Raw genomic sequence first — 26,079 nt, forward strand, 5'->3', positions numbered from 1 at the left:
TTTTGTTTGAAGTAAATGTGAGTTATCCTGCTTCTTTGCTCAAGAATTTACTGAATTCTCCACCAAAAAAATGTGTCATTTTAGTTTTGAGTTAATAAAAATTTGCAACCCACGTTCCCAGTTAGCAGAGTAATTCTGAGGGCATGAATAGTTAACAAAGAAACAAGAATGTTATACAGGTGGTTGCTGCCAAAAATGGGAAAGTTATTTACCAACAGCTTTTGTACATACTAGCATATATGCGTATCAAAGCACTAGAAAGTTATGTTTTTCTATGTTTGGCATGTGTTTACACATGTGCTCTGTTCCTTCAAACATGCTGAGTTTATCTGGACAGCAGAATCCATGGAAATATGGATGGAGAAGATTGGGAAGATATTTTTGAATTATTAAATTAATAATATTTTTTAAAGGAGAGTCGTTTAAAATTTGGCCATCTTTCCTCTTTTTTCAGATACTTCTTTATATAGAATCACCCTGTGGGTGACTTTGCTAGATTAAATATTACTGTTTCCATGGAGAAGGTCCTGAGGTCGTGAAACTGAAAAGTAAGTGAAGTTCTATTCTTCCCATCACAAAACTAGTAAGAAAAATATTTGACAATTAAAGAATGTGTCCTCAGGCATTGTATGTAGCTCTAGGTTTTGGAGCTACAGGAATGAAAACATTTGACAAATAGGGTATTAAAGTTGTCATGTCTTGCAAAATAATTGCACCTTTATTATTGTAAAGCAGATATGCACTCTTCTTCCTAAGCATGCAATGTGGATGAGGGAAAAGTCTTTTAGAAGGACATAATTTTTCCTATTTCTCTGACAAACAAAACCAAAAAACCAAAAACCCCAAAACCTAACTAGAGAACCAACAAACAGCCCAAAACTCAACTAAATCATCCAGAAACATCACAATGACAGGAAAGTGCTATTTAGAATTCCAGTAAGTGCATCACAGGGAGAAGCATCCAGCACTGGCTACATCAATTCCTCAGATTAAACACTTCTCTGCATGTAGAAAGGGGCATTTGGCACTGCCTTGCTTGTAGAAGTACAGCAAGGCACAGACCAACACTGTGAGCAATGGGCTCCAGAGCGTGGATCCAAATCACGTAGCATGTGTTTTTCTGTTCCCTGAGCTCTAGCACTTTGGAGCTCTACAGGAGTTCACTGCTTGCACAAAAGCAAACTAAAAAGATAGACATCCATCACTCACTGGATGGTGAGGGATGTTGACTACAATACTGATGTAATCACAATTACCTGGCAAAATCTTGAATCCTTGGTTACCACAATCTCAGAGAGAGAGACAAAAAATAAAAATTTTGGCAGAAATCATGCAAAAAAAGCCTCACAAATGATACCAGAATTTCTTACATATTTTTTAGTATAATAATTAGATACATGAAATTACAACAAAGCCAAACAACAGAAATTTTAACTTTACAGGAATTTTTAGTATTTTATAACAGAACTAATCTTATAGTTGTTTTCTTCTCTCTATGGCTTTACAGAAACTGATGGTGACAACAGCTAGGTTACGTCAGAAAAGCATCCTTTGCCTCTTGCAAAAACAGGGTACTTCTCAATCTTCCTAGGGCTAATGAGTCATGTTATAAAAAGTGCAGGCCAGCTTCAGAAGGAATACAGTGAGTGAAAGTGAAAATCACCTGACACGATGGCAGAGGATGAATACCAAGCAATGATTTCAGTTCTAATGTACAAAAATTAATTTTATATGAAATTTAAAGTGGTGTATATATCAAATTTCTTACAAGATTATAGCCTAGTGACATATATTGCAGGGTATGAAAAACCTTGCAGGGTATGAAAAACTTTCTTGCCTTCACAGGAATATCAACTGCATGAAGCTAGAAGGTTTGGACTGTCTTCTGTTTGAAGGCACCTAACGAGACAGCATTCCCCAGGTGAGAGGGCAACAAAAGATTTGAAGTCTTTGAACATGAAGGAAACCATTTCAAAGGAGAATAAAACTGACAGGCAATTATGGAGTTTCTTTTACTCCCTTGCTGCTGAGCAGAAAACTGGAGAAAAAAAATACTGAATGCCACAGGAAGCTATTGTAAAATTCTTCATTGAGTACAGAGGAAGAATCTACACATTGCCTTTTCAAGAAGTAAAATTGGACCTTCTGAGGAAACAGAATGACATAGCCAGTTTTGGCATGGGAAAGGAAGAGGCCGTCATTGTTTGGTTTAATTTTTTATCAAGAAAATTCTATATGACTGGCATTTAAAGAATTTCTCTGATCAGCCAGATTGCAGAGAAGTGAAAGGGTTGGGCACTCCCTGCCCATTGATGATGACCATGTGCGCTGCCTATGAATAAATGTGATGTTCCTGGGGAGTGTGAGCAGCACCTCATTGTTTTGTACCGCTGTGCTTGTGTATAGGTACTCTCCTATAAATGTACATGCGTGCAAGTAAGTAAAGAATTCCAGCTTCTTTTCAGTAATGAATTTTTTTTTTTCTTTTTCATGTTCTGATGCTGGGTTTAAGTTGTGAAAATCTACAAATAGAGAATAATGGTAATGATGAAGCTATGTGAAGCTAGTACTAAACCCCATAACACTGGATGATATATGAACAATATTTGAAAATATAACAGGTCATATGCCACTACTTAAGAATATAATTGTACCCTAAAATCAAAAGACTGAGAGAAAGACCTTCTAGATGTTACATCACAATTAAATCTAACATTTTGGGAGAAAATTATTCTCTAGGATCCCTTAAGAAACTTGGTTATTTTCTAAGGCTATTTTTTAAGTGAAAAATTTAATTGCCATTTCACATAATACACCTAATCTAAAATATCTGAAACACCAGTGAATGTCAGATTACTTATTACTTTGCACCGGTTGCAACAGTTAAATTTAGATTTTAAATAACTATCAAAACCAGGAATTTCTGTCTTTTATGGGTGTAAAAAATAAAAATTGAATAAAAACTAATAATTTCTTCTGAGAAAAAAGGTAGTTAAATACATTTCTTAATGACAAAGTTTTTCTTCAATTACATGGTTACATTACTATCCAGCACTGTTTTCACTTTCAGAGTGAAATATTCACATTTTCAATATTAAATAAAAAAGCCACGAATTGATTTCACAAGTAATTAAAAAACCCCCAAACATTACCTTTCTTTTCAAGGGACCTAAACGTGCTGATTTAGCATCCTGTGCTTTGTAAGTCAGCCATAAGGCAGTGGCCACATGTTGGACAAAACAGATTGAATCTCCATACTTTATTTCTGGGACTCCCATTCCATCAATGTCACGTTTGAGACTAGATTCCTGCTTTTCTTTCAGCTCCTAAGGAGATAAAATAAAGTTGGTATTTAATCTCTGTATTGGAATAGGATAAAGCATTGAATTCTACACTTACACATATTACAATACTGAACAATATTTATGTTGTTAAGATGCAGCTAAATTTCAGCTCACATAACTTCAGCTTCCATCCAATTAATCTTTCAGACTGTGATTAAAAATAATATAAAATCTGAAGCGTCATTTTCACTGAAGCAAAAAAAATCAAGTCAAATCCATTATAGTGGATTAATACAAAAAAATCTTTAAATTATTATCTTATCCTATTCAATAACATTTTAACAGTCTGTAGAATTCTATGTAGCTAAAATTTTTGAAAAAGAAAAATAAACCTGTTTTGCAATGTAGCCAAAATATTTTTATGCTGAATTTTTTTGGTTTATTATTTGTATATACAGGTACATGCTTTGCTTAGACTAATGCCTCTACATTGAAAAACTAAAAGAAAAAAAATACTCATTATTTTGAAAGGACAATTTGGCTTTTATATTTATTTTACTTTTGCACGTCTCCATTTTTTTAATTTATTTATATAAATAAATAAATAAATAAATAAATAAAGTTTTTATTTTTCCACTTTGTAAGAAGATTTGGATTCTTTCAAACCTCTTTTAAAGACATTGCTCAATGCTTGGCTGGAACACCCATTTTTTAAGCCAAAGCTTTTTCTTAATCCCATTATTCTTCATTTACAACTGGGGATTTTAAGGCTTCAGCACTTTAAAATAAAGTAGCTGTCCTTTAAAAAATGAATTCAGGAATAAGAACAGAATTATGCTGCAAAGGTTTTAACAGCAAGTAATGGATACATGTGATTGTATGGGTTTTATATGTGTGACAGGTTTTTTTATTTCATTTCAGTTTATATAATGTTCAATATCTGGGGAGCAAAAAGGAGTTGTATTATATCTATGGTAATCTGCTTTTATTTATATGTAATTTAACTGTCACATTTCAACAATAATTTCACTTGAAACAGGTAACATTATAATGGCAAGGTGAAGGTGAATGAAATTACATGACATTCCTTGGAGCTACCATTTCATTGTCAAGACTATGGGGAAAACATGTCACATCATATTTGTGTGGACTGCACTGTCACTACAGAAAAAGATGAACTATTTCAATACACATTTGCAGTGAAGAAATTAAGTGAAAAATACAATAAAATAGGACAAATTCACTGTCAGCAATTTATTGTTTGTCTTTACATCAAAACCTGAAGATAAACTCTTTTCTTCACATATCGTGTCTGGATCAACAACCAAGCATCAACAAACACTTCAGATAAAAAAATCATAGTGTGGTAAGAAGTAATCCTAATTAAGTTACTTTTTTAAAAAAATTGAGAGATACTGATCCCTTTTGAAAACACTAAACATAGTGAAAAAAACCCAATTTTTTCATTTCAGAAATAAATTTTTAGAATTATTTCAGGGGCTTGAAGGCTGTTTTCACTCTGAAAAATACGCCACAAATTCCTCTTCATCATGTTTTGCTCTTTGCACTCTGTCCAGCTTCTCTAGGATTTCAGCCAAGTAATTTGATCATAGTGTGCAAAGACATGGTGTATTTTACAACAGCTGAAAAGTCTAGTCAGATAAAGATTACTGGGGGAGAAGAGGGAAAAAACCTTCTCTTATCTAGATATTTGTACATATCTTAACAGTAAAATATCCAAACAATTTGGCTTTTAAAATCCTCTCTTCACAGCCTAGTCTCAGTTTAACTCCCTCAGGATATGAATTAAATCAAAGAAAAAAAAAAATCACATCATGGGTCTGGAAGGTCACAAAGGAAAAAAGTGCCAACAACAACAACAAAAAATACCCCAAACCAAACCAACCAAACAAAAAAAAGATGGAATGAACAAAGGAATTTGAGGGCATAGCTGTCAAAGATGATATTTTCAAATGATATTAAATATACTAGAGGAAGGGCAAGAATTGGAAAGCAAGAAAGAATCATAGATTCCTACATGATAAAAGGAATATGAGGAATGGCAATGTGAACAGAGCAAATAAACTCAACTTTCTTTACAAAGATTTTACAATAATAAAAACACAGTAGGGGAAACATTTTTGCCAGTTTAATGGCTTGTTTAGACAGTCCTAAGAATGGCAAAACAAACTGTTTGCTGAACTCTTACTAAATCTAACTTTCACGAGCTAATTAAAGTTTTATCTTTTGATACTGCACACTGTTATTGTGTTAAAAGTATAGCCATAGATACTCCAATACAACAAAGGAAAAAGATAAAAGGTTTACAGATATAAGAGCTTGCTAGTGGCATTACTGTACTCTGTACACTTTGTTTTATACATTTGTACATTCCAGTAGACAAGAAAAAAAGAACCATTACTTTCATTTCACCATCTATTTTCTCTTCCCATAAAAAATAAGTAGAAAAAACGGTTTAATACTGCATTTGAAATGCAGTGCTTACTAGGAAAATATAATTATGAAATATTAACTTAAAAATAAATACTGGAACTTTTAGAGACAAACGTAGGTAAAGGCCTTTGCAATATCTATGATTACAAAACCAAATGAAACTTTATGATTACTAGCATACTATTACGACACCCTAATGCCATGTTGAGTCCCTAAGACAGCTACATGTTGGCAGTAATATTAAAATGATATCAAATCCTTCTGCATGAGTCATCTATGACTTTTTAATGTGACAGAATGTTACTTACCAAGACTATAGCAATAACTTGTTAATTGTCAATTGTACATACCATCACAAAAATAAAATATGAAATCTCAAATATTAATTCTGGGCCACACAAATTAAAATAAACAATTATTTTTAAATATATTCTTGTTTCCACTGTGTTTAATCTCAAGGAAATTTGTAAGCAGACCCAAGACTCTCCTCAGCAGTGTATACTGAGCCAAGTACTGTGCTGGAATGAGAACATCCCATTTCAAAACAGGATTCCATCTGGTGTAGAGAAACTCCTGTCTCTGTTGTCACAAGGCATTACAGATCTGTTGCCTTAAAATACAAAGGTTGACATTTTAAAACTTGGTCAAATGTAAGCTTTATATTAAAAACAATATAAGATATAATTTGGAGGGGGAGGTGGTCCATCAATTTCTGATGCTTGTAAGATTAGTTTGCAGCAATTAGGAAGCAAAACAGGCATGTATTGCATATGTTATTTTCAATGAAATTAGCACCATAATGTTCTTTAGCCTATACCTTAACTTTTTTAAAACTTCCCTTCTTTTCTTATTTAGTAAAAAAATGTTAAGGAAAGCTCTAATCTGAATTTTTTAATTTAAAATTAGTGTTTCAATGTCCAGTGTTATCCATCAAAAAAAAAAAAAACAGTGAAAGAAAATACACTATATACACTATGAGTGCAATCATGGGTTTGGACAAGCAAGGAACACACAAGATTGCTGAAGTGGAATATAACAGCATTGAGGAAGAAGGTGCTTTTTCAACAAGAGGGTCTCTCTAAGAACTGCTGGAAAATAAGACCTTATTTAATTCATGTGTTACAGGCTCCTGGGTAGCCTTGAGGATTTGTAAATCCACATAGCTCTGCTTTCTGGCAAAGATAATATCTTTTTTTTACAGAACCCTTTTGCTGGCTTCCAAACTGGAAAGAATACCACAACAAAGAAATGTTTCATTTCCTTTTGGATACTCAGCAGCAATGCTTATTGTAAGCAACCTGGTCTGAACTGGTGTTGACCCTACCTGGAGCAAAAGGCTGGACTAGATGGCTGCCCAGGGTCCTTCTCAATCAGAATTATTCTACTAGTCTAAGGGATGGAGTGCTGTCAACAGACAGATATCCAGCACCCTATTTTTAAGAATCTGTACACAGCTGGAATGAAGACATTAGACAGATACCTTGAAATTTCCCTGCATTCATGCCATGTTAAGGTACATGCAAATGAAAAGGTTTCTTCATTGAGATAATGAACCAGTAAAATGTTTACAAGTACATATATGCAGAAATTAAGATAAAATCACCTGCATATATATATATATATATATATATATATATATATATATATATATATATATATATATATATATTTCTAGTCTATCTATTACATATATGGTCCTTTTCCCCCTCAGTCTGTGTGCAAGCAGCACTTTGCTTTAAGAGCCGTTTTCTTCTTACAGTCCAAGTCAATCTTTGGGGTTTATTCCCTTCCCAAACATCACCTTTCTTTCTTCAGAAAAAGTTACCACTGCTTGCTCCCCTCACCTTTGGAAACACTAATGTCTCCACCCATGGGACAGTGGAGGTCTTACGTGCCCAGACAATAAATAACAATTATTTTCTTGGCACCAAATTCATACCATATCATGAGGTAAAAAAATTATTTTCTGTATAGGACAGCACAAATGAGACATGATGATGAGACACTGAGCTTGGATTTAATATAAAAATGTACATTAACAACCATATTATGTATAAACACAGTAGGCATGCATAATCAATTACTACTGTACTTCAGCTTAGTCATTTTGGGCACTGCACTTAATTTCAGTAGTGTGCCTTTGAAGCACACCTCAACTAAAAGAGTAAGAAAATAGGGCATGTTTACTCAACATAACATAAATAATTTTATGAATGTGCATACATAACCACTAAATTTACATACTCATTAATTTACTCATGTAAATTTACTCATGTAAATTTACATATACATTTATAGGCATGGATTAAAATATTGGAAAACAGCAGGACAGCAGGTATCCAGTTAGGCAGTGAGTACAAATTTTAACTCAATGTTTAACCAGTAACTGTGGCACTCCTGTGATACTCACCATTCTTACCAATGATTTTCCAATAATGGCAAAAAATTACATCTGTAATAAATGCTCCAGCATAACATCATATGTACAATCTATAGTGCATAGCCTTTACACTGAATAAAAAATGAAAAACTATGTTGTAAGTAAATCTAAGCAATCTAATAAATTTTCCTGATAGTTTCCCCATTATTTTAATTAGCCAAAATAAAAATTAATGAAATATCATATGCAGTCACACTAATAAACATTGCTATTTTTAAGATGTTAAAAATAAGTATTTGACTTATTATACTAACAAGTGTAGCATTTGTCAAGACTCTTACTGTTAGATTTTATCTAGCTATAACTAGTTTTAAAGACTCTTTTTCACTTTGGGATTTCTTTTTTCTTAATGATCATATAGCATTCAGAATTATGTGGAAAATTTAGTGCTTTTTTAGTTAATAAGAAACTCCATTGTAACAGATATGGCAACTATTTATAAGTAAAATCATGAAAGAACATAAAAACTTTTAATCATCTTTGATTGTAAAACTTTTCACATCCTAGGGAAAAAAAAAGTTATTAATTTTGCCTACCTCCATAATCATTCTTCATTTTCTCTCCCTTGTAATGTTTTTCCAGCTGGAAATAATGAAAAAGCTAATAACATGCAATTAGCAGCTCACTAAAGAGCATAATTTGAAAACATATGGTTTAGAAATCACTGCCATATTTGCCTTACATTTAGGAAAAACTTGATTGAGTTCAGTTCCTATCAGCGCACTGCATAAAGAATAGCAACTGAAATGAATTAAATTGAATTCAATTATGACATATAGTGCTGGAACATGTAACACTCTAATGAGATTCTATCCAACTAAAATAATTCTATAATTATTAAAGTATTCATATTAAACCACCATATCTTGCACTGCATTTGGGTTTAATCTACTTTTTTAAAACTGGTTACAGCTTAGTTTATTCTAAAGTTTGTCAATCACCCTTATTTTTCCTCCATGAAACCTTTGTCTTTCTTGACATAGGTTGTTTACATTTGACTTTAAATGCACAATCCCTAGCATTAACTCCAATTTAAAAATTACAATTAACTTATACTGTTGTTGAAACAATTCAGATTTAGTGTTTGAATGCTCCACATTCAGAACAAATTTGCATTGTTTTTATTTACCTTTGTTGCTCTAAAACAAAAGGCTGTGGATGCTGTGTCTGATTTTTCTCTGTCTAATATTACTACACCTTCATCCTCATTCAGAGCCAAGTATTTTCCTGTTGTAATGTGTCGAAGACGAAAAGGCTGCCCCCATCTGATGTTACTTCCACTCCAGCTAAACATAAGAGACATCAAAAAATAGTTGAAGTAAGTAGAACTAGAATTTTTTCTTTAGGTTTTAAAGGATGTTCAGAAAATAGAGTATGCTATATATATTTATATTCCTTTTTTTGGTTCTGATTGCAATACTTGCATTAAATCAGATGCAAAACTGTTAATTCATTTGCAAAGGGAACCCTGGAAAGGAGTATGGCTTCCATCTTCTTGTTTCTACACCTTCTCTCCATCTTATCAGGGTGTTACATATGGTGTCCATAAAAAAATCCTATGTGTGTAAATTTTAGTTGACTGACTAAACAAATTAAACCTAAGTGGGGACTTGACATGCCACAGAATTATCTTACATCTGTGTTAGTTATGAGGGTATTTCACTTACAAACACACTAAGGGTAAAACATTTAGTTCAGATTGCCATCAAAGGCCACGCATACTCTTATGAGATATATTGAAATTTCATTTGCAGGGAAATAACAGACAGGTAATCACGTAGGAAGGAGATAATCTTTAAGAACCCCCAAAAAAACAAGAAATACAGAAGGGGTAGGTATTATTGCTCTTATTTCCACTCATGCTTATAAAACACCCAGTTAAACTAGGAATGCATTTTACTTTTGGAAAGAAAGCAATGCTTTAAGTACATATATCTCATAGGTAGGGCTGCTTTTGATATGGGAAACAGAAAAAAGTCTATTCTATCACAGTAAATTGCTTTTTATTATTGACAAAGAGCCTACTAACACATATCATAATGTGTGGCTAAATATATATTCTGTATTAAGGGTCTGTAACAATCAAATTTATATTAATATAACTATAGTTGCTAACAAAAAACGTTTTTAAAATATTGGTACCTTATTCGAAGGGGTTCTACTCTCCACAATGATCTTGCTCGAATGCCAGCTCCTCCAGTTTCATAAAATACTTTCCTACAGAAAAGATTCAGAAGGCCATCTTATGTTTATTTCTGCTTATATAGTACTTATAACTTCTCTGGAAAATGTACATGACTCACTACTTTTCCCCCAGTAAATAAATGTCATTGAATGCACAGAAGATTCCTACTCCTCAGTGAAACTATGATAAATAAACCAAATGTCCCAGGTAAATTAGATTATTTCCATTAAGGTAGTCTCTCTCAGGAGCTGATAAAATGCCTAGCCTTGAAAGAGGCTGGGAAACTTTTCCTGTCATTTAATCAGCCATAAAAATCTGTAATTCCCACAGTTCTCAAGATATTCATCTACAATACCAATGGTTTTAAATACATACCATATTTTAAAATAAAGAGATACAGTTTCAGATGAAAACAACGAGAACACAACATCAGAGACTTCATTCCAATAATTATTTCTATGTTTCTTATTAAAGGGCCAGAAATTGTGGTGATAACAAAAATTCTGTATTGTAATCCTCACAAAATTGATAATGCATTCAGAGAAATAAAAACAGGAAGTTAGAGGCTTAAGCCTTTACTATAATTTAGTTTTCTTGAACTACAGCTGAGGATTGGTAATGTGTTCTAGTTCAGCAAATAATATTCCACTCAATAATCAAGTACAAACAAAAAAAACTATGGTGGATTTGCCCTGTTAACAGGAAGTTTTTAATGTTTTAATAAACGTTCATGTCTTGTCATCTAATCACCAGAATTTGTATATACTTTCTCATTTATAATGAGTATAGGAAATATAATGGAAAATAGGAAAGATCTGAATGCCTACCAAAAGCTTTCTTACATGTTATTTCTCTGAGAAGGACTAATCCACCCTAGCATGCACAGAAGCTGGACCTTCTATTGTAGTTAAGTGTCTGAAAAAACATGCAGCAAGGGAATTTAAAATCTGCCTTCCTGCTCTGGCAAACTTGACTGAATACAGAAAATGCACGCATAAAGATGTCACAACCTAGCTGTTATATTGCTGAATTAAAGTAGCAGTTTGAAATGCACATTTTTAACTGGCTTTTCAAATTGACAAATTCTTTTCCTATTTTTGACAGGTAGTAGGCAAAAATTTAAAAAGCTGTTTAATATTGTTCTTATATGACTATGGACCTGAAAATCAACTTTTGAAACAAAGTTTTGTTTTTCATACCTGAGCAAGTATTTCTACACATTTTCTTCTACTGAGAACACTTAAGGGCCTCTTTCCTGAGCAAAACCAATTAAATCCTGGACGAATCATGAAGCATAATGGAGTATGGCTAATCATTTGCACCCAACAGCTTTGTAAGATGATGGACTTGTAGTTACACCTCTACTTTATTTAGGAGTCACATTTAAGGGCACAGATGTGATATCAAATATTTCAAAAATGTTAGTTCACCAGAAGAGTAAGAATAAATATTCCTCATAGTAAAGGTACTAAAATTCCCTACACATCTTATCTTGCATGAAAATCTATTGGTACTCTAGAATAAAAATAAACAAAGAAAAATCCTTAGCTTTCAACTCATCTTAATTTCCAGTCTCTATGAATTTGATCTTTCAAGGTCATTTCCAACCTGGGCTGTTACATGATTCTCTGAATATACTGAATGCACAATAAATATCTGGAGCTCTCCATTTTCATTCTATGTCTCTGGTCCCGCTGACCTTACTGATTTTACTTTTGGCAGATTCTAAATCCTAGCTAAGCTCAAAACTATGTATTCATTTCCACTCTCTCTGGCCTCCTTCATGTCTCCTTGGCCCAACACAACCATTCTATCTCTAAAGGACTGTCATGGTGTAGTTCAGTATCATAGAGACAGCTCAGTTCTCCTGATATAGTCATAGTGTCTCTTCATCTCTTGTACTTCTGATTTCTATAGTTTTAAAAAATTCATCTCTTTTTCCAGCTTTCTCTATGTGCAATGCTGGACTAGAATTAGTGACCTGCTCTTTGGGTAACAGAGCTGCATGTAAAAAAGAATTGCTGCCTTTTTCCAACGGCATTTTTTTTCATCTAATTGATTCCATGTATCCATCTGTTTTTTCTTGCCAAGCAAGCCTTTTTGTTGTCCAATATGTCCACCCCAAGTATTTCCATTTGGCCTGTAAAAAAAGACTTTAGGATTCTTGTCAGAGAATAGTCTCTATGTGAATTGTTAAAGAGCATTATTTACAGAAATGTTCAAAAATAAGACTTTTGTTTTATGAAGAGAAATCTTCATTCTGGTCTAACTTAACTTATTTAGCATTCCTAATGAAATGCATAGAACTGATTAAATAAAGAGATGGAAACAAACACAACCATTTTCTACATCTCTCTCTGCTGTTCTTATTACTATTTGGGGTTTTTTTGTATTTTCATTTTGTTTTGATAATGTAAACATAACTCCTACAACTATGACACAATAAAAACTTGGCCTTATATCTGTTACACAGATATAAAGCCAAAAGACAGGACAACTTCAAGTCATCTATCACTATCACACATTTGAAAATGTTCAATATAGCATTCACAATTTTTCCAGTCTTAGGATCGTAAATATATAGATTTCATTCATACAAATATCCATTTTAATTTTATCCTTTTATTTACTTAGCATAAAAAACATGGAAGAAAATCTTGAGGCAGTAACAATACACATCAACGCTACATAAAGAATCACATCACACTGGGGAATAGGATGCTACAATTAGTTTTAATATTAGCTATATCTGACTTCTAGATAAGCAACAGAAGTAGCAAACAGCAGAATTTCTGAACACACTGAAACAGCTCAACATCTATTTTAACCTTATTAAAACAGGTCCTTTATAAAATAACTCTAAATGCAATATAACATATCTGCCACTGTTTTTATACAAGGTGTGTACATTTTCATACACAGTCAAAACATTTTTTCTTCTTTACACATATGAGGAAAATAGCCACAAAAAGTCACACAGTGAATTCTTCTCGTTTTCAGTTTGGGTTCTCTTTAGAACTTGGAGACATTTTTACTCCTCAGAAATGTAAACATGGCAAATTTAGAGCTGACAAGTTTACCTGACATAATTCAATGTTACTTGTGGTATCATATTACCTAAAGCATAACTTATTTGCCACAATAGGTAGAAAGGTCTTATTTGTTTAAGATGATTTTAAAGCTAGCAGGTTTATGCAGCAAAATTATTAGTTCACTTTGCTTCTGATTAACCAAAAATTTTTAAAATACAGAAAAATTAAAATAATAAATCAACATAATAGATGACATCTGTAGATATGATTTTAATATAAAAGTAGTTTAGTCTAGATAGTATGATGTAATTTTTTTAATATGTTGATAAAAATTGAGAAAGCTTAAAATTTGCAAAAAAAAGTGCAAAATATATAAAACATGAAAGTCATTGCAGAGGCCAAACTTACAGAGATTTTTCATGGATTTTTTTTTCACATTACCATCTTCCTGCTAACACTGTCTTATCTCTACTTGTAGCAGTATGAACTAAAGACAAGCAATATAACAGGATGAAATCTCAGTGAAAATCAACTACTTAAATTTCAACAATGAAAGAACTAATGACTGATTTTCAGCTTAGTAGGTCTCAAGCTCTTGTACAACGTCACTGCCTAATTGAAGACCGCTGTAAAGAGTGTTAAATCTACCTAACCTCAAATTCAGCTGACATCCTGTTTCCTTTCTGAAAGAAGGAAATACTTAAAAAATGCACCATCACTTACTTGTGCTGTGAGTCATTCTGGTCTGTAGATGGAATTGTCAAACACTCATCATGGCCATGGAAAAAACGTACTACATGCCCACCAAGAAGATATCCTGAAAAAGAAGCTCATTTACAAGCTAAAACATTGAATGAACACCACCAGGAAAGTTTAAAAAACTCAAGACCCAGGTAAGATTTATGTTCCAAATTTTCACTCATAACTAAATCTAAGCAAGAAAAAAAATTAATGTGTTAACATACTATTTTTAGTACCTTTTTTAAAAAAATATTTCTTCTGAAAATGAAAACAAAAAAAAGCAAACTTTTAACATTAAAACACAAATTAGGATTCTGAGACAGAAAAGGAAGTTAAAAACTTCTTTAAAACTACAAAAACAATTGTGGCTTTGAAAATTGAATGCTTTAGGTAAAAGCCAAATCAAATAGATAATACCATAGTTTCCTCCCCCTTAATACAGTTCAAATTAGTTCAATACAAAGCAGCTTCATGCTTTCATCATTTTTTCCTGAAATTTATCATTTTGCAAAGGTGCACAGCAGGAGCAGGAAACAGAGGACAGAAAAACACTTTGCAGATCTAAAGATTAAGTTTCATGGAAGCTAACTTTCCAACCCATTTAACACAAAGAGTACAGGTCAAAACCAGGCACTCTGCCTCACATTGAAAATGAAAAGACAAAGAAGGTGTAGGAGAATGACTCATCAGATCCTAGTCCAAACCATTCTGACCTTGTAAGTGAAGGTACTGCCTTTTAAAGGAGCACACATTAAGGAGGAAGGGTAGAAGGAAGCTTTCATACTGTCCAGCTGATTCAACATAAATTTGTAAATGAGGAAAACTGTAACTGACAATTGCCATCTTGCCAATTAATATAAAAGTCAAAGCAAAGAAATAATGGGGGAAAATGTACTTTTCTGTTATTTATGTTTTCTTGATGGTTTTACAAATGTCATAGAAACAGCATTGTCTAATTCCTAATCCAGTTTTAGACTCAGGAAATCCCACTCTCTCTCTCTTCATTCCACTTGAGCTAGACTGCTATGTCTTCTGGCATATGACCACCTCTCACATAAACCATTCTGAGAATGTATATAAAAGCAAAGCCTAAGTAGTTGAGAAAAAAATTATTGACACACAGAAAAATCTACTTCTCTTCTTACTCCACCCTTTTTTTTTAAATTACAGTATTTTCGATTATGTAAATAATTTTGGGCCACTCAGTATAAGAGTTCCAAATACAGCAAAAGGCCACTAAGATGATTAAGAAGCTGTTGTATATCACACTTGAGTAAAGGCTGGAGAAGAGGAGAGGAGAGGGAGAGGGAGAGGGAGAGGGAGAGGGAGAGGGAGAGGGAGAGGGAGAGGGAGAGGGAGAGGGAGAGGGAGAGGGAGAGGGAGAGGGAGAGGGAGAGGGAGAGGGAGAGGAGAGGAGAGGAGAGGAGAGGAGAGGAGAGGAGAGGAGAGGAGAGGAGAGGAGAGGAGAGGAGAGGAGAGGAGAGGAGAGGAGAGGAGAGGAGAGGAGAGGAGAGGCGAGGCTCTGGAGGGATCATATGAATGTAAAGACTATGGGATCAAAGTCTCTCCTGCTATGCCCAGTGGTGGAACCAGAGGCAATGGCCCCCACAGTGAAATATTGCAGGGTCTGTTTGAGTATCAGGAAACAATTTTTCATTGGGAATGTGCCTGAGCACTGGCACAGGTTGCCCAGGCATATTGTGAAGTTTCCATCCCTGAAGACGGTTTAAACCTGTCTAGATATATTCCCAGGCAAAATGTTCTAGTGTATCAACTGTACAGTGGATTGGACCAGACCCTTTCCAACCTCAATTACTCTAATTGTATTAGCTTCTAGGAAGTTTAGCTGTCAAATCTCTCAAGTACAGAAATCTAAAATATACCACTGGTCTTCCATGATCTCTCTGTGAAGCTCATTATGTTTTTCATATGTTACAAATTTTAAACTTTGCTATAGGATGGCTTTTCTCTTTGCTTCTTTTTGTTTTACCTGTGAAGGCCAAAAAAACACAGACTTTCCAGGATTGATCCCTATTCTATTTTTGACCCATAAGGGTGGGCCTCCAGACAGCCATTTTTAAATGTCCACCTCCAGCATGCCAAAGCAATCAGAAAGTATTACAAGCAAAATCCATATCCCATATGATTTTAAAATTAAAACCTAACACTCTGAGACAGATTTCTTATGGGCCGGTGCACGGAAATACTGCAATACGCTGATTTAAACCACTTGGGGCTAGAAAAACCCAACCATAGATGAAATAAGACTACTGAATTAAATCTAACACCAGGGTAAGTAATCTTCTATCAAGACTTACTATAGTTGATCCCAGGGAAGTGGGATATCTGTCTCAGTTCCCTTAAAGCTCCATTTTGTCCTATGTTACTGTATATTAGTATATCATAAATGCTAAGTTTTACAGACGAGTGACACATAATGATTCTAACTTCAAGACATTTAAGTTGTTTGTGAATGTCAAGTGCTGATACTTGGAATAGAGAGCAGCAAAGGTGAAGCACAGTGTTTGGTACAACAGTGTTAATGACAAACTATGGCACTGAAATAAGGAGAGATACTGAGTGGACCAGACTTTCAGTACAGAAGACATTTCTCAGAATAAGGTGAACATGACAAACATGGTCAATGACTCAAACATGACCATGAAGTGCCATAAAATTTCCCAAAAGAAATCCTGACCCTGTGGTGTAGGATTTAGGCTGAATAAGATAATACAATAAGGATGCATGGCTGTGACATCCAGAAAGGATATTGGGGAAATGTCTGTAAAAGCAGAACTAAGAGACTGAAATAGGAACTTTGAGAAAATTGCTTTTCATTTTGCCTGTACCTTTATCTCTCTTCTGTTTTGTCTGTAGTGGGAGAACAGTATTTAGGAAAATTGTATGCAAAACCACAAGTTTTCTGGCTTTAGTTATTTTGCAGCTCCTACTCCCCCAAATTAAACTAAGCCTTCATTGATCATGCAGCTTTTAAAGGTTTGTTACTCTAAACTTACAGCACTCATTTAGCTTTTCTTTTTCTTTAAATGTTTTGTTTGACATTCTGAAGGGAATTTGTTTTTTTTTAATTTTCCTCTTTATCAAAGGCATACAAATTAGTCTGATTTATATACATGTCTAAATAAAATGCCAAACCTTCTGTAATATTGCTTCCTGAACATATAGGATGTACATTCCATAGTGTCTGCATAAAGGAGGCATCCACCTGAATATTTCCATTTGACACAGAGAGATGCTGAAACAAGACAATGGTAATAAGAAACAATGAAAATTATGCACTTAAAATATTTAGTATGTTAATTTATTAACAGAAGAGAATGTATCATAAATTAATTAAATATACACATTTCTTCTAAAATTAGTATTATTCTAAAATTTGGGGAAAAAGCATGGAAGCATTCTTGCTTCATGCACACACAGCCCCTTTCAGTGTAGAAAAATAAAAATGCATTACAATGAGACATTACTCCATAGATTAGAAAAAAATAATTCATGAGAATCCCAACCAATCTCCTGATATCTCCACAGAACTTTGTACTTTCCCACCATTTGACCACTATTTAAAGAAACAAACTCACCAGGTATCTTTCAGAGGACACGCTGACCAGGATAAGGTCATCACCTATTCGAACTTTTTCTCCTTCTGACCTTTGCTTAGAAGCAGGGTGTATTGTCCACCAGCATGCCTCACCTAAATGACAGAGGCACTAATCAAGGTTCTACAAAACAGACAACTCCCCAGAAATCTAAGGATATCTCTATACAGCACTAAAATATAATTATAAAAATTGTCTTGTAAAACATTCACCTTATAAAACCACATCATTTCTATTTTCAATCATTTTTGGTGTTTTCTTTTTGCTTGAAACTTTTTGTCATATAATCTTTGCCATGTATGATATTTCCCTTTTCAAGTACTTCTAAAGGGATTGTTTACAAAACACTACTCAGAACTGCTCTCCCTTGGAGACCCTCCTTGCCAGGAAATTGCTGACACCTACCTTGGTCTTATTTATCACCTCTTGTCACTTCTTTTGTTTAATTGTCATATTTAATTCCCAACATTCTGTATCACATAGCATAACAAACCTAGAAGCAGTTCCACTAGCCCTACAGACCATAGAATTACAAAATAGCCAAGCCTAAGGGTGACAACCAGAGAACGTTTCCTGCATATGAAATGTAAGATTCCAGGTTACACACACACACACACAGAGAGAACCACACACACAGACATTCTGAGAAGATTACCTAGTTCATTTCACAATTTCACACTCTTCAGAGTGTGAAAGGTAAGACCTTGAAGATAACAAGTTGAATAAAACTTTCTTACCAGACAATGCAAAGTGGGGAAAAGAAAAGGCAATTTGGTAGAATCAAAGTACAAAAAATTTGTTTGATTGATTAGGATATTTCATGTAAAACCTCCTTAAAACAAAATCTGAAGGTTATGAACCTAATTATAGTAAAGACAATAAATAGAAGCTACATCCATACAGACGTAAAATGCAAAATCTTCAAAGGGAATAATTTTTTATAGCCAAAGGCTTTTCCCTCTGCTACATGAAGAATACTTCCTGCAGCAGAAAATGATTCATTAGCACAGTTTCATAGGTGAGGGAGTAGAGCAAGGGAAAGTGATATTATGGTACTCAGTTTATGAGCTTTCCAGGCAAGTTGTTTCCAGACAAGCCCTCTGTGCAGAAACACAATTAAGTTCTTTTGAATCTTACCTATGTGTGCATGGGTTTTCTTGTGTACATACAGCTAAGCAAATATCAATTAAACAACTACATATACTTCTTATAAAACCTCATAAATAGAAGCAGATATATGTTCAATAATTCTAAAAAAAAGCTATAAAATTTTAAAACCAGATTTCACTGAAACTATTTTAGTAGCGATTAAACACACAAATTGCTTTTATCACATACATTCTTTATCTCAATATTCCTAAAGAAAATGTTCTCCATCTAAGGCAACAATCAAAGACAGCCAAGTAGCAGACTGCTACTATCTGTCTCAAGCAACCTTCTCTATGGCTATGAACAACTGAAAGACAAACTTCACTCATTCAAAAGACAAACTTTTGTAGAGAGTTACCTGAACAGGTTCAAAGATTATGATTTACAAAGGTTTTAACACCTACACTGCTAGTGCCTCTCCATCATAAATTAGTCTATTTGATTTTAATTTTCAAAATAATGAAAAAACAATAGAAAACCCAGATTTATATTAACACAAACAGTATTTCCTTATTGGAGCTTTACATGAATGAAGCATCTTTACAGGTACTGAGATTTTCCCTTCAAGACACATGTCTGGGCCTGCTTATTTCAGAGTCACCTGTTACTTTCTGAGGAGTACTCATAACTCTCAGTAACCATGAGCACTATGTACACAGCAGCATTAAAGTCTATTTCTGGCTCTTTGTGCCTAAGTTACCTTTAAATTTATTTAATATAGCTCCAGTGGCAACTCATAATTTTTATGTGTTTTCATGGAAGCACAATTTTTTTTCACTATATTTGCATCAGCAGTAATGGTAATGGCAGTACTCCCAGAAATACATTAATTAGATTTTAAATCTTTATCATAATGTCATGTTTGTGTTGTATCTCCTTCACTTTGTCCCATTATTGCTTTGTCCATATCACAAATGTATTCCTATCCAGCTCTTTTAGCAGTGTGTTCACTACATATTTTCTGGTTTCCTGCACTACAAGTTGCAAATTTCTTTTCTTACCTGGTTACAATGTATATTGTGAATGCACCAGTATATAGCTTTTCTGTACTCTAAGTGTCAAAACAAAAAAAAACCTAAACAAAAGCATCAAATTTGTTTTATTCAACAGAAATTTTTTACTTTGACCATTATCATGCATTTTATTGCAGCTGTGTTAAGTCAGTTTAATTGCAAGACTCTCTCACATTAATACTAACAGTCATTTCTTTCAGTCCTCTTTTTTCTGATGAACACAGAAAGATCCCATTCATAAGCTTACAGTTGCATTAAACACAATGTCTCTTCTAAAACCAGAAATGGGTAACTCATTCTCCTTCAAAAATAACTTGCCATACCTGCTGCATTTTCTCGTAATCCCACATCAAATGCAAGTTTATCTGTCTGGGATCTTGATGATGTTAAACATGTCAAATACTGCAAAACAGTGACATTATTGTAAACAAAATCCCAACAGTATCCATTAACATACATGCCAAATTAATACATTCACATTACTTCGTCTTACTATCATATTTAATTTTTTAATGAGTTAAAGATTATGTTGTTATTCATACAGAAGACCTTTCTGGACTTTAAACATCAAAATCCTTTTCCACTGCAGCACATTTCCACTTCAGCTGTGCAATTTAGCTTCTACCTTCTGAAGTTTCATACAGCTCATCAGATAGGAACAGGCAAACATCTAATTACAACCCTATCATAATAAGTTTGATTCATGAAAACATTAAAAACATACCAAAAGGTAGTAATTATACTTGCAGCTCTGGTATATAAAGGCAACTACAATTTTCAAGGTTCATAAACATAAGCAACATAGAAGATTAATGTAGCATTTCAAGATTAATGTAGCATTTTCTAGTACAGGAAAAAGGAGGGAAAGTGTTTTCCTGACTTCTCATTTCTTCTGCCTTGTATTAGGTGTATTTACATGGGTCCTAGTAGGTCAAAGATTCAAAACAGCTGAAATTTTTCAGTTGTAGAATATAGTATGATGAGATTTATACAAGGCAGCCTGAAGACAGCATCTTCGTGGGCATAATCAATGGAAAATATGGGATGTCAAATGGAATACCTTATCCTATAAAATATGATGGGGGAGAAAATAACATATATCAGAACAAATTCATTTGCTGTAGAAGTTTTTGCTAATGGAAGTTAAAGATTCCTTAAAGATGCAGAAATAATAGATTTTAGGAGCTTTTCAACTACAATTCTGAGTTAGATCAAGAATCTGAATTTAAACAATTCTGTTGTGTTGAGACACCACAAGTTATTAACTTCTTTCTCATCTAGCACAGAAGATAGCTTGGAAAGAGCATTATTCCAAATTTTTAAGGTTTATTTTATTTTGGTGAAAAGACATTTCTTATTCATGCTACTCGTTCTGTGCAAGTGGTGCTCCCTCACTTACCATTTCACTGAAGGAATGTCGAAGCAGTATGGCGTGGCCGTACAGCAGCATCCGGTGCCCACCCCCTTGGGCTGCCTGCAGAACAGGATGGAGAAGGTCAGAACTCCACTGCTCTGAGTGCACCACGATCAGAACTACACAACAACATGAAGAGCTGTGGCAGCTCAAGGAAGGAGTGCAAATATTCCAACAAATTATGAAATGAACACACTGGGGAAAAAATAATAATAACAATGAAGTCGATACAGCAATAACAAAATATCTGCCAAAGGAAAAAATGTTGGTTTTTTGACAAAGACTTTTATTGTTACCTGATTTTTATTATGATTTAGTAAAACACAGCATTTGCAAAAACATATTTTAAGTTAAATAAGATACCACTTACCTTTCTTATAAACTTCATGCAGGCATTAAAAAAAATAAAAACATAAATACATAAATATATATATACAGAAACTGAAATCTGAAAGAGAAAATAACATACTTACTGCCCAGAATAGTTTAAGCATATACTGAGAATATCTACTTCCTAATATTAATCTTTAACATAATTCAGATTCATTAAAGCAACTGCATCCATGGTTTCAACCAAGTACAGTTGTTGTACAATTTTGAATATGCAAAACTATGACAAGACAGGGAGAAGCAAAACTGGATTTTCCATTTGCTTCCTTTAGAGCAAATTTCTTTTTCGTTCCTTTTGGATGGCATTTAAGGTCAGTTCTCGTCCTTGGATTCATTTGGAAGGGACAAAGATAATTAAAGGATATTCCAAGAGCTCAAATAATGGTTATACATGTGTAGGCAAATGGTTTTACATGCTGTGAACAATACCTAAGTTAAACTACTGCCAAGCTTATTCAAAACATGCCATTCACAAAAAATTCTTTTAATCCTGCAGAAACTTGTCACTGTTTGGTGAAGAAAACTGGAAAAACATGTAGCAGTGACTATATGAGTATAATACCTCTTTTATACATTAAAACTTTTTTTAAATGAAAAAGGAAAAACTTCGCAGCAAAGTCAATTGTAATTACAAACAGGTTGTCAAAAGAAAATTACATGTATTCAGTTTGCAACAAGTACATGAATACTGAGAACAAGCAATGAAACCCTTCTGCTATTTTATTAGTGAAAGTTTTTAAATTAATCACTTGTAAGTTTGACTTATTATAAAAATAAAAAACAAAAGAAAACAACACAACCAAACCAAAACAACTAACCCCCAAATTGAATAATCTACAGTCTTTCTCTAAAAAAATCTTAAACTAGCAGCAGAACTCTGGTTCAAACTAAATTTATTATGAAAAGCAAATAATTTTTTATTTAAGCCTTGCTTTTAGTATGAACTGCTCTCTTCCTATTACAGTTTCCCCAATGGATTGTACCTAAATTTAAAATAAATGAAGGACAAGATAGTTTCAAAACAAATAGAGCACAACAGATTACATTCTTTTTTATTGCCTTCTGCTCCTTAAGCAACAGTGATCATTTTTATCAGAGATTATATGTCTTCTACTTCCAATTCCAAATTAAATATTCATATATCATTATTAACCTCAGATTAAATCTTTCAGCTGCAGTTTGGGGTGAATATTTTGAAAATATTAGAAATTATGTCATTTCTTAGAAATTCTAGAAATGTTTAAACTGATCTTTTGATTTCCTAAGCATATGTTTTTATTTTCATCAAGACTTATTTTATAGAATGCAATGTAATTGCAAAAATAAAGAATACGACTTTTTTATGCAGTGGAAAACAAAAGATCTTCATTAATGAAGTCTGAAAACCATGTATGCAAAGGTTGACAATGCAAGATCAAAGGTGATGTAACTCCATCTTGCACATCTGTGCAATGATATGTCCCAGTTAAAGATCTGAAGCACAGAATAAGCCATTAGGTTGTAAAATAAGTAAAGACATAGTTTTATAAAGCTCTGTTTGTAACAGAATTAAAGTTCAATTCAATTTTATTCAGCTGAAATTAGAGAATCAGGGTCAAAGCAATCAAATTGATGCTGTTTCTGGATTTGTGGATCACAATTATTCAAAAGAGTTGTACCAGCTCCTCACTGCCAAAGAGAAATTAATGTGATTACACAACTGGAGCAATAATGTCCCAAGAATACTATGACATCAGGAACCTCTTCTAGAAAATCCTGGACAAGGAAAGAAATGAGGAAAATCTGTATTCAGATTTAATGTTCTTTGAGGTCAATTTACTTACCCCTTCACTAGCATTTTCCCCTGTGCTGGCCAGCATTTCCTGAAGGGCTCTGACCGACAGTGATTGTTCAAGGACGAAATTACATACACAAAGGTCTGGAGGGACATACTGTAAAAATAAATTAAACAGTGCAAGAACAGATCAGCAGAACAGGTGGAACAGGATGAAAAGTGTGTTGGAACGTGTGCTTATTTTAATTTTTGAATCTATACTTAATGCCTATTCATTTGTATTTGAGGTAGATGCTACTCTCCTGTATGAAAGCAATATAAATCCATTCTTAATGAATTGACAACACAGGCATTTTACTTTCCTTGAGCTGTATTCCTCACAGTAAAATGAAGCTTCTTCAGGTTCAAATGCAAAAATTTTCCCCCTAAGTATTATTTTTTTCCTGCCTTTTAGAATGACACCATGGACATTGTATTTGTTCTGTAATGTCACTGACAAAACAAAAGAGAAGGTATAAGATCTTATATCATGTATGAGGTTGATAGAAGATATTTACAGTAGTAACTAGATGGCTGAGATTCAGAATCTTATGACATGATAATATGAACTCTTTAAGGAAATCCTAATTTCTGAATCAATATGTCTGCTGTTCATGAAACTTCACAACAGATTTTTACTTTTTTTCCAATTTCTTGGCACTGATATGTCCAAAGAAAGATATGTTCAAGAGAAAAAGGTCTCAGACACAATGTACAAAAATATATGGCAGAAAGCATAAAGACATCCAGAGACTACTCAGCAGAACCCAGTGAAAGTACAAGAGTAAATTGATACAAAGTGAAATACAGGAAATGCTTTTTAAATACGACAAAACCCCCCTACTCTTACAGTGAGCATGATAAACAGTTAAACAGGTTGCCCAGAGAGGTTGTAAAGTCTCCACTCTTGGAGATACTCAAACTCTGATCCTGAGAGTCCTAAGCAATCTGTTCTGTCTGAAGCTATTCTAAGTAGATTTTGCACTTAGGTGACCTTCAGAGACTCTTCCCAACCTTAACAGCTCTGTGTTCTGTGATTCATGATAAAGATCATGGCTGAGGATGAGCTTTTAAGTGGATATGCACTTCTTTTTAAAATCAGAGTGACAAGTGAGAATAAAAGTCTTGATAATGCTGCATTTTAAGGTGATGAAAAGTGAAGAAATAAAAACAATTAAGGAAAAAGATGCAGAGAGAATCAAAGAGAAAGAGGAGGTCATCCTCTGTTTGGTTTATTCCTAACATTATGCTTTAGTAGAGGTTTACAGTTTCATCCTTTCTCTCCTTTCCCCTCTCCATCTCTGATAATTACCCTTGAGGGATTTGGGGGTTTTTTTTTCTTCACATCTCTCTGGCTTCTTTTTTCAATTTTCCATTTTTAATCTTCTAAAATTTTCTTTTACTTAATCATTCTTGTCCCTGTACATTCAACTTCCTGATTGATAATGAAGTCAGGAGAAACACTTAACATCAGTAACTGACAGGTGACAATGCTTCTAAAATTATCAATCCAGTGTATTTGAACCTACAGCAGTAACAGAAATATGGGAGTTCAGTGAACTTAAATATTAATGACAGTCTGGATACCTAATCTTGAAAATAGGTAGTATTTCAGTTACAGGAAGTTTTGTAGATAAAGAATAGCAGCTTTACACTGTTCTCATGTGTGCCTCAAAATTTATTTGGAATCTCTAGGAAATTTTTGCAAACAATTCTAAGATGCAGTCAGGAAGAAAAGTATACATAAGGTCCCTCTAGCATCATATTTAAGAAACCATAATTAAATGTGCTTGTGAGTAAGTAGGTTAACATTCACTGATCAGTTACACCAGTTGAGAGTATCAACTTCTTACTTTAGCTTCTGATGTTGGCTCCAAAAAGCACAAGCGATTCCCAAGTCCCTCAGCTGCCAAGCAAAACTTCCTTTGTTCTTTGTGAATACTGGCAACACACTGAAGTACTACTTCATCATCCTGTCACAATACAAAGAACAAGAAAAAAAATTATTTAAAAATTATATTGCACTATAATGTTAAGAAATCCTGCAACATCTGTTGAAAATTAATGCAATATATCTTCTAAATCATATAATGTTCATATGCAGAGATTCTTTTGATGTTTATCTATAACAGATCTACAAACATGTAAAGATTTCTATAGAGATTTACATTCAAGACTTTATCAAAGTGACGAAGACTGCACACTGTCTCCAAGGCTTTTGCAACTGTTGTCTCCCTTTGTTTCTTTACCAATATAAAACAAACTGTAAGGACACTGTTACTCAGTTTTACTCAGCTAAATATTTTAACGCTTACAGTAAAAAACATTTACTGCAATTTTGCAAATAACAGTGCTATTTGTTAGCAAAATAAACTATCAACACTATTCCTCAGCATGCAGAATCTTAACTTTTAAGTTTCCATGTAATACAGAAATCTCTGTGTACAACCAAAGATGCAAGAGGTATTTTTCAGGTGAAAGTTCAGTCAATAGAGCTTGATCCTCAAAAGACATATCCCAAGAATAAGAACACTCTAGAAAAGCACT

The 26,079-nt window shown here is 33.6% G+C and overlaps 1 protein-coding gene across 1 annotated transcript in view; it reads right to left on the minus strand.

The window, feature by feature from the left end:
• Positions 1-26,079, minus strand: part of RYR3 (ryanodine receptor 3) — a 196,236-nt gene that overhangs the window by 122,975 nt on the left and 47,182 nt on the right. Inside the window, 10 exon segments of the mRNA XM_054515025.1 lie at positions 3,153-3,326; positions 9,308-9,464; positions 10,321-10,395; positions 14,119-14,212; positions 17,293-17,392; positions 17,736-17,848; positions 20,239-20,317; positions 21,315-21,389; positions 23,543-23,650; positions 25,386-25,505. Of these exon segments, the coding sequence (XP_054371000.1) occupies positions 3,153-3,326; positions 9,308-9,464; positions 10,321-10,395; positions 14,119-14,212; positions 17,293-17,392; positions 17,736-17,848; positions 20,239-20,317; positions 21,315-21,389; positions 23,543-23,650; positions 25,386-25,505 (1,095 nt within the window).

This window comes from Molothrus ater, chromosome 6 (genome assembly GCF_012460135.2).
Source record: "Molothrus ater isolate BHLD 08-10-18 breed brown headed cowbird chromosome 6, BPBGC_Mater_1.1, whole genome shotgun sequence".
Lineage (NCBI taxonomy): Eukaryota > Metazoa > Chordata > Aves > Passeriformes > Icteridae > Molothrus > Molothrus ater.